The sequence below is a fragment of the Sceloporus undulatus genome, chromosome 1 (assembly GCF_019175285.1).
Source record: "Sceloporus undulatus isolate JIND9_A2432 ecotype Alabama chromosome 1, SceUnd_v1.1, whole genome shotgun sequence".
NCBI classification, from domain to species: domain Eukaryota; kingdom Metazoa; phylum Chordata; class Lepidosauria; order Squamata; family Phrynosomatidae; genus Sceloporus; species Sceloporus undulatus.
The window spans coordinates 170,701,925-170,717,299 of NC_056522.1; the positions used below are offsets into that span (position 1 = coordinate 170,701,925).

At 52.2% G+C, this 15,375-nt stretch overlaps 1 protein-coding gene across 1 annotated transcript in view; it reads left to right on the top strand.

Moving 5' to 3' along the window:
• Window positions 1–401: 401 nt before the first annotated feature.
• The window catches only part of SETDB2 (SET domain bifurcated histone lysine methyltransferase 2), a 36,196-nt gene continuing 21,222 nt past the window's right edge, over window positions 402–15,375 (top strand). The window contains exons 1-5 of the mRNA XM_042450382.1: window positions 402–660; window positions 8,934–9,056; window positions 11,778–11,843; window positions 13,081–13,174; window positions 14,340–14,897. Coding sequence (XP_042306316.1) covers window positions 642–660; window positions 8,934–9,056; window positions 11,778–11,843; window positions 13,081–13,174; window positions 14,340–14,897 — 860 coding nt within the window. The 5' untranslated portion in view covers window positions 402–641. The remainder of the gene's footprint in view (window positions 661–8,933; window positions 9,057–11,777; window positions 11,844–13,080; window positions 13,175–14,339; window positions 14,898–15,375) is intronic.

The following is a 15,375-nucleotide window of genomic DNA, read 5'->3' on the forward strand; positions in this document are numbered from 1 at the left end:
CATTCCATCCATCGCTTGTTAACTTTAGCAAACAAACTCTAGAGCTGCAATGCATTGGAGTGTTACCTCAGGGGGCCACAAGTAAATAGGGATATTTATAATAGTTAACACCCGTCTTATCTATAGATATTTGCATCTATATATATATACAGTATTTGATGAGGATGACATTAACTACAGTATGTATGTGTATATATATATATATATATATATATATATACACACACATATATATATAAAACTAATATTCTCATCTATACATATTTGCTAAGGATAGCACTGACTCTCTCTCTCTCTCTCTCTCTATATATATATATATATATATATATGATTTTAACTATTATTGTCATCCTCCCGTTTTTTTAAAGGCCAGTTTCCTGTGGTGTGGCGTCACTTCCGGCGAAGGCAGCGCACGCGGCGCCCGTTCGTCTGGCTTGCCCTGGGCTGTGTGTCGTTAGGCCCCGCGCGTGGCTAAGTGCGCATGTGCCGAAGAAAGGCGCTGGGGCGGGCCCTCTGTGGTGGACGTCTTTGGAAGAGAGGGGTGTTTCTCGAGAGGTTCCGGGGTTTCAAAGGGCGGCGCGGTCGGGCCGGTTTCGTTGGAGCAGTGGATTATCATTCTGGAGCCTCTGGAAGACGAAGCCATGGAGGAAGCCATGGATGGTAGAGTATATTGCAGGAAGAGGAGAAATTTCGGGATTGGAGATTCAGATTGGCAACCCTGGATCCCGAGTGATTCCTGCAAAATTTAATGCTTTAAGGCAGAGGTCCCCAAACTGTGCCCTTTAAGGGAATTTTGGACTTCAACTCCCAGAATCCCAGGCTATTTGCCAACATGGCTGAGGCTTCTGGGAGATGAAGTCCAAAATCTCTTACAGGGCATAGTTTGAGGACCACTGTTTTAAAGCCTCATAAACAACATAAGTTATCCTTCTGCCTTTTAGGCTGCATCCACACCACAGAAATAATCCAGTTTGAGGCCACTTTAATTGTCCTGGAACTGTAGTTTTGTGAGGCATTGCACTTTCTTTTTCAGCACAATCAACTACAGTTCCCAGGATTCCCTAGCACTGAGGCAGGGCAGTTAAATCAGTCTCAGACTGGATTATTTCTGCAGTGTGGATGCAGCCTCAGTTAGAAATGCTGCTTGGGGCCTCCCCAGTGAGTTTATTATATGGCTGAGGTGTGTACTATATGGTTTAAGGACTGGACTGTAGGGGGGGAAAGCTGTCATTTTGGTCTGCATCCATCATATACACAGCTCAAATTGAAATCTGCAATGCCAACTCTGTCATTCTATGATCGGTTTAGCAATAAGCATGTAAGCACATGTACTAAATATTTATTTGTATGCATAGGGATCTTGCAGCACCTTTGAGACTCACTTGAAGAAAGAAGTTGGCAGCATGAATTTTCCTAGATTCCAATCTGTTTTCTCAGATGCATATTGTTGTTATTATTATTATTATTCAAAAGATATAGCCATGATAGTCTGTAGAATCAGTCGGTAGCGAGACCTGCAGCACCTTTGAGATTCACTGAGAGAAAGAAGGTAGGAGCATGAACTTTCCTAGGCTCAAGCCTACTTCCTCAGATGCATAGGAATTAGAGTGAAGCCTACAAAAGGTCATGCTTCCACCTTCTTTCATCCAGTTTGGCACCACTTTAACAGAGAAGGCTCAATGTCTTGCTGTCTCATTTCCATATCCAATGGCAACATTAAAACTGGACCTGCTACTTCATTTCCATACCTCAAGGATTTTGAATTTGAATTGGCATTCTCACATGCTGGTATGTCTGCCCCTGGTTTCCACTCCAAAAGCATCTGGGGAAGTAGGCTGAAGTCTACGAAAGCTCATGCTGTCAACTTCTTTCTTTCAGTGAGTCTCAAAGGACTACAAGATCTCTCTACATCAGGGGTTCCCAACCTGGGGGTTGCAACCCCTTTGGGGGTCACGCAACCCTTTCGCGCGGGTTGCAAGGTTGCAAATCCCCCTGCCTCCCCCTCCCCTTTTCTCCGTGGGTGCCGGCGCTAGCGCAGGCACCGCACGGGGAAAAGGGGAGGGGCGGAGCTACCTCCTCTTTCCTTCTCCTTGCGAGTGCTGGCCCTTGCAAGGAAGAAGGGATGGGGGTGGGGCCGCCTCCTCCTCCTCCTCCCTTCCTTCCCACGGCTGCATGACAGCCAGGGGGGGGAAAGAAGGGGCGGTCGTCCTTCCTTCCCTCCCTTCCTGCGGCGGCCAGCAAGCCCGCGGGAGGGTAGGAAGGGGCAGGGTCCCCTCCTCTTCCCTTCCCGCGGGGGGAGGGTAGGAAGGAGCGGGTCCCCTGCCTTTCCTCCCCCCTGCGGCTGCCAGACAGCCGCGGGGAGAGTAGGAAGGGCAGGGGTCCCTCCCCTCCTTCCCTTCCCGTGGGGGAGGGTAGGAAGGAGGGGGGGGTCCTCCTTCCCTTTCCCCCCTCCTGCAGCTGCCAGACAGCCGCTGGGGGTAGGAAGGAGCGGGGGTCCTGCTGCCCCTTTCCCTCCCTTCCCACAGTGGCCAGACAGCCGCGGGGAGGGTAGGAAGGGGCGGGGTCCTCCTCCTCCTTCCTTCCCTTCCCCTGGGGGAGGGTAGGAAAAGGAGCGGGGGTCCCCTCCTGCCCTTTCCCGCCTCCCTGCGGCTCCAGACAGCCGTCGGGGAGAGTAGGAAGGGCAGGGGTCCTCCTCCTCCTTCCCTTCCCGTGGGGGGAGGGTAGGAAGGAGGGGGGGTCCTCCTGCCACTTTCCCCCCCTCCTGCAGCTGCCAGACAGCCCGCTGGAGGGTAGGAAGGAGCGGGGGTCCTGCTGCCCTTTCCATCCCTTCCCCACAGTGGCCAGACAGCCGCGGGGAGGGTAGGAAGGGGCGGGGGCCCCTCTCCTCCTTCCTTCCCTCCGTGGGGGAGGGTAGGAAGGATCGGGGGTCCGCCTGCCCTTCCCTCCCTTCCTGCGGCTGCCAGACAGCCGCAGGAGGGTAGGAAGGAGCAGGGGTCTCCTGCCCTTTCCCTCCCTTCCTGCGGCTGCCAGACAGCCGCGGGAGGGTAGGAAGGAGCGGGTCCTGATGCCCTGTTCCCTCCCTTCCCACGCGGCCAGACAGCCGGGGGAGGGTAGGAAGGGGCGGGGGTCCTCCTCCTCCCCCTCCCTTCCCGCGGGGGCAGGGTAGGAAGGAGGGGGCTCCTGCCCTTTTCCCTCCCCTTCCCGCGGCTGCCAGACAGCCGCAGGCAGGGTAGAAGGAGCGGGGGTCCTCCTGCCCTTTCCCTCCCTCCTGCGGCTGCCAGACAGCCACGGGGAGGGTAGGAAGAGCGGGGTCCTGGTGCCCTTCCCTCCCCTTCCCACGGCGGCCAGACGCCGTGGAGTGGTAGGAAGGGGCGGGGTCCCTCCTTCCTTCCTTCCCTTCCCGCGGGGGAGGGTAGGAAGAGCGGGGGCCTGCTGCCCTCCCTCCCTTCCACGGCGGCCAGACAGCCGGGGGGAGGTAGGAAGGGGCGGGGTCCCCCGCCTTCTCCCTTCCTCCCTTCCCCAGGGGGGAGGGTAGGAAGGAGCGGGGGTCCTCCTGCCCTTTTCCTCCCCTTCCGCGGTTGCCAGACAGCCACGGGATGGGTAGGAAGGAGCGGGTCCTCCTGCCCCTATCCTCCCTTCCCTGGCTGCCACACCGCGGGGAGGGTAGGAGGGCGGGGCTCCTCCTCCTTCCTTCCCTTCCCGCGGGGGAGGGTAGGAAGGAGAGGGGGTCCTCCTGCCTTTCCCTCCCTTCCCGCGGCTGCCAGACAGCCGCAGGGAGGGTGGAAGGAGCGGGGGCCTCCCCCTTTCCCTCCCTTCCCGTGGCTGCCAGACAGCCGCGGGAGGGTAGGAAGGAGCAGGGTCCTCCTGCCCTATCCCTCCCTTCCCGTGGCTGCCAGACAGCCACGGGGAGGGTAGGAAGGGGCGGGGGTCCTTTCCTCCTCCTTCCTTCCCGCGGGGGAGGTAGGAAGGAGCGGGGGTCCTCCTTGCCCTTTCCCTCCCTTCCCGTTGCTGCAGACAGCCGCAGGAGGGTAGGAAGGAGCGGGGTCCTCCTGGCCCTATCCCCCTTCCCTGGCTGCCAGACAGCCACGGGGAGGGTAGGAAGGGCGGGGGTCCTCCCCCTCCTTCCGTTCCCTTCCCGCGGGGCAGGGTAGGAAGGAGCGGGGGTCCTCCTGCCCTTTCCTCCCTTCCCGCGGCTGCCAGACAGCCACGGGGAGGTAGGAAGGAGCGGGGTCCTCCGCCCTTTCCCTCCCTTCCCTGGCTGCCAGACAGCCGCGGGGGGGGTAGGAAGGGGCGGGGTCCTCCTCCTCCTCCTTCCCGCCCGCGGGGAGGGTAGGAAGGGCGGGGGTCCTGCTGCCCTTTCCCTCCTCCTCCGCGGCTGCCAGACAGCCGCAGGGAGGTTGGAAGGGAGCGGGGGTCATCCTGCCCTTTCCCTCCCTTCCTGCGGCTGCCAGAACGCTGCGGGGAGGGTAGGAAGGAGCGGGGGTCCTGCATGCCTTTCCCTCCCTTCCAGGCGGCCAGACAGCACGGGGAGGGTAGGAAGGAGCGGGGGTCCTCCTTCTCCTTCCTTCCCTTCCCGCGGGGGAGGGTAGGAAGGAGCGGGGGTCCTCCGCCCTTTCCCTCCCTTCCCGTGGGTGCCAGACAGCCGCGGGGAGGGTAGGAAGGGGCGGGGGTCCCTCCTCTCCTTCCTTCCCTTCCCGCGGGGAGGGTAGGAAGGAGCGGGGGTCTCCTGCCCTTCCTCCTCTTCCCTGGCTGCCTGAACAGCCACGGGAGGGTTAGGAAGGAGCGGGGGTTCCTCCTTCGCCTTCTTCCCTTCCCGCGGGGGGAGGGTAGGAAGGAGGGGGGGTCCTCCTGCCCTTCCATCCCTTCTCGCGGCTGCCAGACAGCCACGGGCGGGTAGTAAGGGGGCGGGGTCCTCTTGCCCTTTCCCTCCCTCTCCGTGGCTGCCAGACAGCCGCGGGGAGGGTAGTAAGGCGGGGGTCCCTCCTCCTTCCTTCCCTTTCCCGAGGGGGAGGGTAGAAGGCAGCAGGGTCCTCCCTGCCCTTCCCTCCCTTCCGGCGGCTGCCAGACAGCCGCGGGGAGGGTAGGAAGGGCGGGGGCCTGCTGCCCTTTCCCTCCCTCCCACAGCAGCCAGACAGCGCGGGGAGGTTGGAAGGGCGGGGGTCCTCCTCCTCCTTCCTTCCCTTCCCGCGGGGGAGGGTGAGGAAGGAGAGGGGCCTCCTGCCTTTCCCTCCCTCCTGCTGGCTGCAGACGCCACGGGGAGGGTAGGAAGGACGCGGGGTCCTCCCGCCCCTTTCCCTCCCTTCCCGTGGCTGCCAGACAGCCGGGAGGGTAGGAAGGGGCGGGGGTCCTCCTCCTCCTTCCTTCCTTTCCCGCGGGGGAGGGTAGGAAGGAGTGGGGTCCTCCTGCCCTTTTCCTCGTTCCCCGTCTGCCAGACAGCCCGAGGGAGGGTAGGAGGGACGGGGGTCCCCTCCCTTTCCCACCCTCCTGCGGCTGCCAGACAGCTGCGGGAGGGTAGGAAGGAGCGGGGGTCCTCTGCCCTTTCCCTCCCTTCCCACGGCGGCCAGACAGCCACGGGCAGGTTAGGAAGGAGCGGGGGTCCTCCTCTTTCCTCTTCCCTTCCCGCGGGGGAGGGTAGGAAGGAGCGGGGGCCCCCGCCTTTCCCCTTCCCATGGCTGCCAGACCAGCGGGCGGGGAGGGTAAGGAAGGGGCGGGGTCCCCCCCCCACTCCTTCCTTCCCTTCCCGCAGGGAGGGAGGAAGGAGCGGGGGTCCTCCTGCCTTTCACTCCCTTCCCGTGGCTGCAAGACAGCCACGGGGAGGGTAGGAAGGGCGGGGGTTCCCTCCTTCTCCTTCCTTCCCTCCCGCGGGGGAGGGTAGGAAGGAGCGGGGATCCTCCCTGCCCTTTCCGTCCCTCTCTCGGGCTGCCAGACAGCCACGGGGCGGGTAAGTAAGGGGCGGGGGTCCTCTGCCCTTTCCCTCCCTTCCCGGGGCGGCAGACAGCCGCGGGAGGTAGGAAGGGGCGGGGGTCCTCCTCCTCCTTCCTTCCCTTCCCGCGGGGAGGTAGGAAGGAGCGGGGGTCCTCCTGCCCTTTCCCCCCTTCCTGCGGCGGCCAGACAGCCACGGGGAGGGTAGGAAGGAGCGGGTCCTGCTGCCCTTTCCCTCCCTTCCCACGGCGGCCAGACAGCCGCGGGGAGGGTAGGAAGGGGCGGGGGGTCCTCCCTCCTTCCTTCCCTTCCCCGGGGGAGGTAGGAAGGACGGGGGTCCTCCCGCCCTTTCCCCCCCCCTTCCGTGTCTGCCAGTCAGCCGCTGGGAGGGTAGGAATGGGCGGGGTCGTCCTCCTCCTTCCTTCCCGTCCCGCGGGGGAGGTAGTAAGGAGCGGGGGTCCTCCTGCCCTTTCCCTCCCTTCCGTGCGCTGCCAGACAGCCGCAGGGAGGTAGGAAGGAGCGGGGGTCCTCTTGCCCTTTCCTCCCTTCCCGTGGCTGCCAGACAGCCACGGGGCGGGTAGTAAGGGGCGGGGGTCCTCCTGCCCTTTCCCTCCCTCCCGTGGCTGCAGAACAGCCGCGAGGAGGGTAGGAAGGGGCGGGGGTCTCCTCCTCCTTCCTTCCCTTCCCGCGGGGGAGGGTAGGAAGGAGCGGGTCCTCCTGCCCTTTCCCTCCCTTCCCGTGGCTGCCAGACAGCCACGGGGAGGGTAGGAAGGAGCGGGGTCCTCCTGCCCTTTCCCTCCCTTCCTGCGGCGCCAGACAGCCGCGGGGAGGGTAGGAAGGAGCGGGGGCCTTCTGCCCTTCCCTCTCTTCCCACGGCGGCCAGACAGCCGGGGAGGGTAGAAGGGGCGGGGGTCCTCCTCCTCCTTCCTTCCCTTCCCGCGGGGGAGGGTAGGAAGGAGCGGGGGTCCTCCTGCCTTTGTCCTCCTTCCCGTGGCTGCGCCAGACAGGCCACGGGAGGGTAGGAGGAGCGGGTGTCCTCCTTCTCCCTTCCTTCCCTTCCGCGGGGAGGGTAGGAAGGAGCGGGGGTCCTCCTGCCCTTTCCCTCCCTTCCCGTGGCTGCCAACAGCCACGGGGAGGGTGGAAGGAGCGGGGGTCCTCCTGCCCTTTCCCTCCCTTCCTGCGCTGCAAGCAGCCGCGGGAGGGTAGGAAGGGCGGGGTCCCTCTGCCCTTTCCCTCTCTTCCCACGGCGGCCAGACAGCCGCGGGGAGGGTAGGAAGGGGCGGGGATCCTCCTCCTCCTCGTCCTTCCTCCTTCCCGCGGGGGAGGTAGAAGGAGCGGGGGTCCTCCTGCCCTTCCCTCCCTTCCCGTGGCTGCCAGACAGCCACGGGGAGGGTAGGAGGAGCGGGTGTCCCTCCTTCTCCTTCCTTCCCTTCCCGCGGGGGGAGGGGGAGGAGCGGGGGTCCCTCCTGCCCTTTCCCTCCCCTTCTCCGCGGCTGCCGACGCCAAGGGGCGTGTAGTAAGGGGCGGGGTCCTCCTGCCCTATCCCTCCCTGCCAGACAGCCGTGGGGAGGGTAGGAAGGAGCGGGGGGGTCCTCCTCCTCCTTCCTTCCCTTCCCGCGGGTTCCAGACAGCTGCGTGGAGGAAGGGATGGTGGGGGCTGCCTCCTCCTCTTCTCCTTGCGGCTGCCAGGCAACCACAAGGAGAAGAGGATGGGACTACAAGCCCCAGAGGCCTTTGTGGCCGGAAGCCCCGCCCCTTCTCCCCTGGTGGCCCTCCCTAATTGGTTGTGAGGCTGGGAAGGGGCGGGACTTCCGACCACAAAGGCAAAGCCTTCTGGGGCTTGTATGCAGCCGAAAATCTCGCCCCTTCCTGGCCTCCCAACCTATCGGGGGCACTGGCGGGACTTTCATCTCCAATGGGGGTCACGGCCCAACAGAGGTTGGGAACTGCTGCTCTACATACTGATTCTACAGACTAACATAACTATATCTTTGACAAGGTCCCCCACTACATTTTTGCAGACAATATGGTAAAATGTGGGCTAGACAATGGTACTGTTGGCTGGATTTTGTAATAAGTTTACTAACTGCTCACAAATGGCTCCTCTTCATCCTGGAGAGAAGTGACCGAAGGAGTACCACAGCATTATGTCCTGGGCCCTGTGCTATTCAGCAACTTTATTAATAACTTGGATGATGGAATAGGAAACATGGTTAACAAATTTGCAAGTGACACAAAATTAGGAAGGGTAGATAATATCCAAGAGGACAGAATCAAAATTCAAAATGACCTTAATAGATTAGAAAGCTTGGCCAAAACTTACAGAATGAATTTCTCCAAGGAGAAATGTAGGCAAAAGACAGATGGTTGACACCTGAATTGACAACAGTACCTGTGAAAGGGTACTGCTGTTCCAAAAGTCAGTTACTAAAAAATATGTGCTGGAAGGGGAAGAATAAGTGTGAATTTTTTACATGAAAGGTACTATTGACAAATTCCAGGGCTAAGCCTGTGCTGAGTATCATCCTGTAACTTCATTCTTGTCTATCCCGGGTCACTATTTTTTTACATGAGTGTCCTGGTGGGCCACAGAGTTATAGTAAAAAAAGAAGTAATTTTCTTCATGTCTGAATTTCCTCCACCTTTGGTCTGTATCATATATTTTATGTCTGTATCTACAGGTATTTATGTGGGTGAGGAGATATTTTCAGTGGATATATATAGATACAGTGGACCCTTGTTATCCGCTGGGGTTTGGTTCCAAGATCCCCCGTGTATAACAAAATCCGTGTATGCTCATGTCCCATTAAATATAATGACATAGCAAAATAGTGTCCCGTATAAAAAATGGAAAATCAAGGTTTGATATTTGAAATTTATACTTTTTTTGAACATTTTCAAACCGTGTATTCTTGAATCCATGTATAAAAAATCTGTGTATAAGAAGGGCCGACTGTAGATATAGATATATAACTAGAAACTATTGTAAATGATAATTTCTTTGAAAACAGTTGATGCAAACGTATTCTGGCATCATTTGGAAGACAGCACGGTGGATTTGATATTTGAACGACTGCAGAGTGTACTGTTGTCCCTGAAGCAGAAGATCAAGGATGGAACTGCAACAGAAGAAGGTTGGAAAACCTTTGTAACAAAAATTAGTCTGTCCATTGCTTTACTGCCTACTAGTTCATAACCCCATTTTTCTTATGTGAATATACTATGCGACCACATAGAAATGCAAAACTAAATATATGCTTGTTCAGTCTGTATGTGATATTTGAAGGAGGCTTGATTACAGGTATCTAAAAGACTCTGGCGAGCTAACACTTATTTGCAGTTAGCCAGAAGGAACGTACTTCAAGTGCATGGCTTTTTATGTCACACTGAGGAAGTACAGCCTTATCCTCCCCCAGTGGAAAGAGAAGGCTTTATGGCAGGAGTGTAGAGTCTTTTTTCTATTGGAAGGTTGCCCTCCTTCCGTGTTATCTGTTGAGGACCACATGATGGCTGGCAGCCAGCGTGGAAAGGGCAAGAACCAGGCAGAGTGGGCTGTCACTCATTTAGTGGGCTGTGAAGGGAAGCACTGAATTGTTCTTGCCAGAGTACTTTTGAAATGAGGATGAATGGTGCACATAATTAGGATTAAAGTGCAACAGATTTCTGATCCTTGCTTTACAGGACAGATGGCTCCACTCTCCTGACCTTTTCTTTTCTGGAAATGAAGTATACACTCTCAGCTTCCCTGTGCCCAGAATCTGCTCTAGTTCTTAACTCCCAAACTTTGCAACAATTGCTTTATCTTTGCAACAATTGCTTTATCTTCCTTATAGTTCTCCAATTCCTTTCTCAAATGTCTGTGGGATGGGACTCTCTCTTTTGTGTTGGTACAAATCCCTCAGGGATGCTGAATGGAGAGAGCCCAGTCAAACAATATGTCTCTTCCCCCAATCTGTTTCTTGTACAGTTCATAAGTTTTAACTCTTACCACAGGAATTAAACTTGCTTGCTGCTGCTGCTGCTGCTGCTGCTGCTGCTTCTTCTTCTTCTTCTTCTTCTTCTTCTTCTTCTTCTTCTTCTTCTTCAAAACCCTGAAACTGTTGTAAATGGTAGAGGCTAGACCTTTTGTCTTGGGAGCTGGGAACTGAAAATATGTATTTTCGAACACTTTCAGTACTTTAAGTACAAATGATCTTGCAGACCTCCTGACAGCCTTGAAGCTTTTTAGCCAGCTATGTGTTGGTTTGTGGTCTGCCCGTGACAAATCTATATGATGCACAGCTTCCTTTAGCAATGCTTGTTTGTCTGCAGCTGTAAAATGGTGATGGTAAGGGCAATGTGCAGGCCGTTAGGTTTCTAACCAAAGATCTATCCACCTTGTGCCAAATTTCAGGCTGTGGTGATCTTGATTTCCATAACAATTAAAATAATTCAGACTTTATAATGGTAGAATACTGGTTGACCCATATGCCCTGATATTCGTGGAAATTACTGCTGTTAAGTGGGAAATTTTAAATCTGGCCAGTTCTTCTAGTCTTAGTTGATCAGAAGTCTTAGTCTTAGATGAGAAGTTTAAGCTTCAGTTAAGCTGCAGATCTTAATAATGAGCTTTGCTTCTGTTAAAAGGATACCTGCTCCCTTGGTAACTTGCTCTTCTTCCCTATCTCTACTGCCTTAAATTATGCCTCCCTTCTTTGAATAGTGTCCTCAACTAGCCATCCCTCAAATACCATATAATTTGTACATGCACAGATGTTGCAGCAGAATAAATTAGAGCTTTAAAAAAAAATCTCAAAAGTTAACCCAGTCAAGAAAGATCAGTGAGAGCCTCCCAGTACCTCTGTCCTGCTTGGGAAGTGGAACTACCAACTGAGAGGGAAAGATTAAGAACACTGGGAGAATATGATTGCTAGAACTATTCTTTTACTTTGGAAAGTGAACTCTGTCCTTCGAAGAGGAGTAATTGCTGTGTCTTCAAGTCATTTCCAAATTATGACATCTCTAAAGTGACCTATCACATTAATTTTTGGCTAGAGTTGTCCAGAAGTGGTTGCCTTTGCCTTTCGCTGAGGCTGAGAAAGTGCAAATTGCCCAAGCACCCAATGTATGGGGATTTGAACCCTGATCTCCAGAGTCATGGGACGCGGTGGCTCAGTGGTTAAGTTGCTGACTCTGACAATCACAAGGTCAGCAGTTTGAGACCCAAGCACCATGTGACAGAGTGAGCTCCCATCACTAGTCCCAGCTTCTGCCAACTTAGCAGTTTGAAAGCACATAAAAGTGCAAGTAGAAGTAGATAAATAGGTACCACTTTAGTGGGAATGTAACAGTGTTCCATGCCCCTTGGCATTTAGTCATGCTGACCACATGATCACAGAATTGTCTTTGACAGCTCTGACTCCCTTGGCTTGGTAACGGAGGTGAGCATTGCCTCCTATAGTCAGACACGACTAGACAACCTTGTCAAAGGGGAAACCTTTACCTTTTACCTCCAGAGTCATAGTATAACACTCAAACCACTATACCGTGCTGTCTGTCTAGAAGAAAACTCTGCAGACATTGCAGAGTTTTTCCAATAGTATAGTATGCAAATTTGAAAACTCTGCAGTTTTTGCAGACAGCTGGAGTTTCCTGCTTGCAGAACCAGGAATTAGTTTTGGGGGAAAAATATAGATCATACACTGAGTACTTCCCCTTCATTTCAGATAGTTTTATATTTTGAAGAGTATTTTACTGTAGGGACAGCAGCAGTATACTTGTGGAAGGTCTAGTTTATCATGTATTCATATGTTAATCATTGTAAAATGCTCATTTTAATACAGACTTTAACATTTTCGGTACTGTCTTTTAAACAGAATGCTGCCAAGCTCTTACATTTATGAAACAAGTGGATATGACTGACCTCTTACCTCTGATAAATGGTAGGAAAGAGTTTCTTTGCTCCATGTTATGTGTACTATTTGATTCTAGCTGAGCCAGATGAAAACAAAATGTATTAGGAAGAGTTAACATTCTTCAAAGATTGATATTTTTCTGATTTCTTTTCTGCAAGGAGGACTGCTACAGCTACCTGATCCAGACATGGCACTGTGTAAAGTCTGTGCTTTTTGTGGAGATGCCATCCTTTGGCTTTTATGTTCTTGTATAGTTCCATTGTAAACATTTTTGCTGCTAATAATAGCTTATTGAATGGGAAAGATACTTGTCAAGTGTGCAATCAGAATGGCTAATACAGTATAAAAATATATATAGTCAGCCCTCCACTTTTGCAGGGGTTGGGGATCTGTCTCCCCCCAAAAGTGAAAAAATCCACAAATATCTCTCTCCCCCCCCCCCCAAATGCACCGCTGCTGATGGCTGATCGTTCCCCTCACCCCTTTCTCTGGCCAACATCACCAGTGCCAGACTCCTGGTTTTATAGATGGAAGCAGCAGTAGCAGTCTCCAAATCCTTCTCCAATCTCTCTCCCCCACTTCTTTCTCCTTCCCCTCCTCTCTGCCAGCACCCAAGTGCCAGCTTCCCAATTTTACCAGGATAGTTCTGCACATCCCATATAAAAGCAGGCATGGTGGGGCGTCTGGCAGTAGAAAGAGGGAAAAAGAAAGAAGGGCTGTGGAGAAAGATCCTGATAAAACCAGGAATTTGGGGGCTCTGGAGCTGCTGGCAGGGAGGAGGAGAAGGAGAAAGAAAGGGGGTGGGGAAAGATCCTGATAATGCCAGGAGTTTGGGGGCTCTGGGGCTATTGGCAAAGAGGAGGGGAAGGAGGGGGGGTGGAGAAATCTTGGTAATACCAGGAGTTTAGCTCTGGGGCTGCTATCAGGGAAGAGAGGGAGGAGAAAGAAGGATTGGGGAGAATGATCCAGCTTCTGTCTATAAGACCAGGAGGCTGATACTAGGACTGTTAAGGAAGAAGAGAGTGAGAGGAAGTTGACCAGGTTTAGGGGCAGCTAGTGCAAAAAGGCAAATAAGCAAAACCACGAAAGGGAAACTTGCAAATGTGGAGGGCTGACTGTATACTGAAAAATAATACTTGCCTTTTTTTAGATACTTGTTTTATTTATGTTAGAGCATATTTGAAATATTGTGGGGTGGTTGATTGTGATAATTAATTGTAATCTAAAACATACAATGCTAAAGTTTATTCCTTACTCTTCAAAGTAAATGTTGCTTCTGAAGAAGGTATCCCAACATACAAACTCGATTTACATCCTTCTGCCTCAAGTGAAGAAAATCCTGGAAATGTTTTTTCATTGTGAGTAAAAACTATAAATATTGTGCTTTTATTTCCCAGAAGTTTGGACTCTTTATCTATAAATTAGCAATAATAAAACAAACTAGAGCCCTGTAGTCAGAGACTGGCTGGCAGTGTGAGATCAGAAGACAGACTTTTCAGGTTTCCTCATCACTCCATATCCATATGTCCACTCTGCCGATTCATTCACCCAATTTGCCTTCCTTACTGAGCTGGTGAAGTCTCTGCAGGTTGTTCTGTATATAGGCTTGGTTCTGAACTGTTTGCTTAATGTAGCACAAATGGAATGAAACATGCATGTGAATGAGCCACCAGTATTTATGTTCAGAGGGCAGACTGAGTCTTCCTCAGTTAACTACAGCTAACTTCTTGGGAGGAAGGACTAGTGTAGTTTGAAGCTGCCACAGAGCCCCTTACGGAGGTATACAAATTGGATATCCTCTCCCTTTTTCAAAGTCCTGGAACAGGGGTAGGCAACCTTTTTGAGCTGGGGGCCGGGTTGCTGTCCCTCAGATAACTGGGGGGCCAAAGCCAAAAAATAAATAGTTAAATAATTTTTAAACATTTGAAATAAATAAATAAACCGGGACAAATGTAGGACAAAATTTTCAAATGGTGGACACTTTTTTAAAAAAAGTGGAGGACATGTGAAAAAATTTGCTGATTTTTAAAAAAATGTTAATATAAATGCATGTTTCTGAGGCTTCTATAGACAATTGCCCCTGCGCGCGAGAGGCCAAAGGCCCCGGCAGCAATCGGCGGCAGGACCGGGCTGGGGCCGGTCCCAAGGCCTTGCCGGGCCGCAGGTTGCCTACCCCTGTCCTGGAAATTAATTTGGAGGCTCTAAATTAGGAATAAAATGCTTCAGACAGGCTAGAGCTAACTGTTTTCAATCTCCCAACAGAATCCCTTTGCTTTCATATTTTTATATCTTGTGTGGAAAAGCGTTCATTACCATTGTAAGCAATTGCAACATGCATTTATCTTTTCCAGTTCTAAGATCAGATTCAGAATGAAAACCAGATTGAAAAGCTCACTTGAGTGCCATGTGTCTCAAAATGTGGAGGGAGGGATGCATCAGTGAGTTCAATGAACAATTGTATCTTAACTTATTGGCTGCCTGATGCTTTTGTTTCTTCAATTTTTGTATGTGTGATTGTAACAGAAGAATGGAGCCAAAGGAAGCGATGCACTCAAGGAGTCAAGGAACCCTAAAAGAAATCTCTTCAAAAGTCACATATCAGGATCATATCTGCTCTAAAGAGTGTCTTGCCAAAAGGCCATGGAACTCGTACAAGGGTGAAAACCCTCTTCACTTGCCTTTACTGTGTCACTTCCAGAGACAGCATGCAAAAGCAGATGCTGTGTTAAAGTCGCATGATGTAATATACAAAGGTCCTTGTGGAAAGAGTCTGAGAAATTTCCAAGATGTTCAGAACTATTTGTTTCAAACAGAATGCACCTTTTTGTTTTTAGATCACTTTTCTTTCAATACATATGTGCAGGTGTTTAGAAAAAGTCCTAGTTGTCACATTTTTGAATTTGATTATGATATCAGCAAAGGGGCAGAGGCTGTACCAGTTTCCTTCTGTAATGACATAGATCACAGTCGACTGCCTTATTTTAAATATCGGAAGGCCTCTTGGCCTCATGGATACTTCCTGAACAATTTCTCCAGCACATTTCTTGATTCCTGCAGTTGCACGGATGGCTGCACTGACAGGTAAGGATTTGGAATTTATTAGAGAGCATTTTAAAATATTCTGAATTGGTTTTTCATTCATTACTGAGTAGGACAGTTTTGTACTGCCAAATGTAGATTATGCACATGATTTCTACACATTAGAATTCTAGCGTAGATTTTACAGTACTTTGTAGTTTTAGTAGAGGACCAAGGCAAGAACTGTTGTTGTTATTGTTGTCATGTGCCTTCAAGTTGTTTCCAACTTTCGGTGACCCTAAGGCAAACTTAAAATGGAGTTTTCTTGGCAAGTTTCTTCAGAGAGGGTTTGCTGTTGCCATTCTTTGAAGATGAGAAAATGTGAATTGCCCAAGGCCACCCAGTAGGTTTGGATGGCTGAGCTGTGATTCAAATCCTGGTCTCCAAAGTCATAGTGCAGCACTCATACCACAACACCATGCTGTCTCCCAAGAACAGTCCTAGACCTTATTTAAAGGGTAATGTCCCAATAGCATGGCCT